At 40.1% G+C, this 1,976-nt stretch overlaps 1 protein-coding gene across 2 annotated transcripts in view; it reads left to right on the forward strand.

Moving 5' to 3' along the window:
* The first annotated feature begins 334 nt into the window (after positions 1-334).
* LOC101845467 overlaps positions 335-1,976 on the forward strand; it is a 17,042-nt gene continuing 15,400 nt past the window's right edge. Inside the window, exon 1 of one of the 2 annotated variants that reach the window (XM_005098902.3) lies at positions 335-467. In XM_005098902.3, coding sequence (XP_005098959.1) covers positions 389-467 — 79 coding nt within the window. In that variant the 5' untranslated portion in view covers positions 335-388. The remainder of the gene's footprint in view (positions 468-1,976) is intronic. The other variant, XM_013082856.2, reaches the window with a different exon arrangement.

The raw sequence follows: 1,976 nt of genomic DNA on the forward strand, positions 1-1,976 counted from the left end.
AGAAGGGGGGGGGAGTGCGCTAGAGTTGTTTATTTGTGTGGGGTCGAGTTGCGCGTCAGTGTTTGTGTGGTCAAAAGTTTGAGTTTGAATTCTTTTTTTCTTATATCTTATAATCCATCTCTTTTAAGGAATGAATTTTCAGAAGAACAGAACTTTCGTGATTTTTAAAATCATTATTTCTAAAATCAAAATAAGTAACATGTGTAAACATCTGAGAAAGTAATGGACTGCTTTTGCCACCTAAGTTATGGGACGCATGATTTCGTTTGGTCAGGTATAAGTTCAACTTGGCACCATTCTCGAAACAGTTCTGGCAATAATCGTATTTGACATACAAAAAGAAAAATGTAAACAACATGGAGAGTCAAGAACTGCAACTGTTACTGCTATGAAGAAGGTTTGGCAGTATGGGTTTGAGTTAAATGATATCACGGCATCAAGGTTGCCGACACTCCTATACACGTTTGGTAATTTTTGCAGTGTCATTTAGCAAGTTTTATTCTTTTCCGTTATAACATGTAGATCTAGATCTATGCCAAGTGTCGGGCTGCCGATCTGAATGGACTGGAGTCGCTGGAGTCTGGAGTCTCTGCCCGAGTTGTCACTCTCTGATTCTGAACTCTGAACTCTCTCACAACACAACCGAACTAACTACTAACTAACTACTGGACAGTAGTTAGTCTACTGGGCTGCTTACCACTTTTGACTAGGCCCTAAAACTTTTGGTGCTTTTTCGGTAGCCCCCCCCCCCCCCTTATTGATATTGAGCCTAACCTACCCTACATCTAGATCATATAGATCTAGACTCTATCTATACTATCTAGATCTAGATCTATCTAGATCTATACGTTTGATTCGCAGCGAGCTAAGATATCAAACCTAACAACTCAACAACTGCAAAACATTAAATTGTGGTAAAATTCAGGGGGGCATGCCCCCCTGAAATTGAAACCCCCCACCTTGTTTTTATTAGGTCAGGGGGTCAAGCCCCTCTGAAACCCCCGTACTCTTGGGGCCAAATCACGGGAATAACAATTGCGGGGTGGGTACTACCGAAAAAGCGCCAAACTTTTAGTCTTAGATCTAGATCTAGATTCTATTAATTTATTTTCTCTAGCATTCTTTCATATTCATTCATGTCATGTCAATTTTTTCCCATGTAGATCTAGATCTAGATAGATTCTAGATCTCTAGATCTCTAGACTTTGACCATAATTTGGTGTTTTAAACAATGAGGTTTGATTGGCTATCAAAAAACGCGCATAAAAAACTAATTGTTTAGAACCAGAAGTAATCGTTGGTAGGGTCAAAACGAGTATGATCTCTAAACGGGACCGCAATTGTACAGGAGTGCCGCCGGCCCCAGTGACCCCGATGATTTAATTCATTTATAATTCTGTCGGGGCCAGCTAGATTTTTCTGTCATGGAGGGGCAAAAGCGTGTCGGTTGAAAGTGACGGTTGACGACAGTTGGCAACGGTCGTCAACAGTCTGCATTATAAGTGTATTTATTGTATGTCAACTGGCAAAAGGCATGACCAGATTTGAAGAGGTACATTTAATATTATGCGCATGTGCGTGCGTGTGTCCATGTGTGAGTGCATATGTGTGTCTATGTTTGTGTGTGTTCTTTCTGAAACAATGATTTTAAGATCTATAGATGTAAAGAAAAATGATCTGTACTCTAGGACTCTTGATTACTCTCTCTCTCTCTCTCTCTCTCTCTCTCTCTCTCTCTCTCTCTCTCTCTCTCTCTCTCTCTCTCTCTCTCTCTCTCTCTCTCTCTCTCTCTCTCTCTCTCTCTCTCTCTCTCTCTCTCTCTATGATCTATCTATCTATTTCATTCTCTCTCTCTCTCTCTCTCTCATTTCTCTCTCTTCCTGTCTTATTTATATGTAAAGAAAAATTATATTACTGTTATTACTCAAATCACAATTACTCTCTCTCTCTCTCTCTCTCTCTCTCTCTCTCTTTCT

The sequence above is a fragment of the Aplysia californica genome, unplaced genomic scaffold (assembly GCF_000002075.1).
Source record: "Aplysia californica isolate F4 #8 unplaced genomic scaffold, AplCal3.0 scaffold00196, whole genome shotgun sequence".
Lineage (NCBI taxonomy): Eukaryota > Metazoa > Mollusca > Gastropoda > Aplysiida > Aplysiidae > Aplysia > Aplysia californica.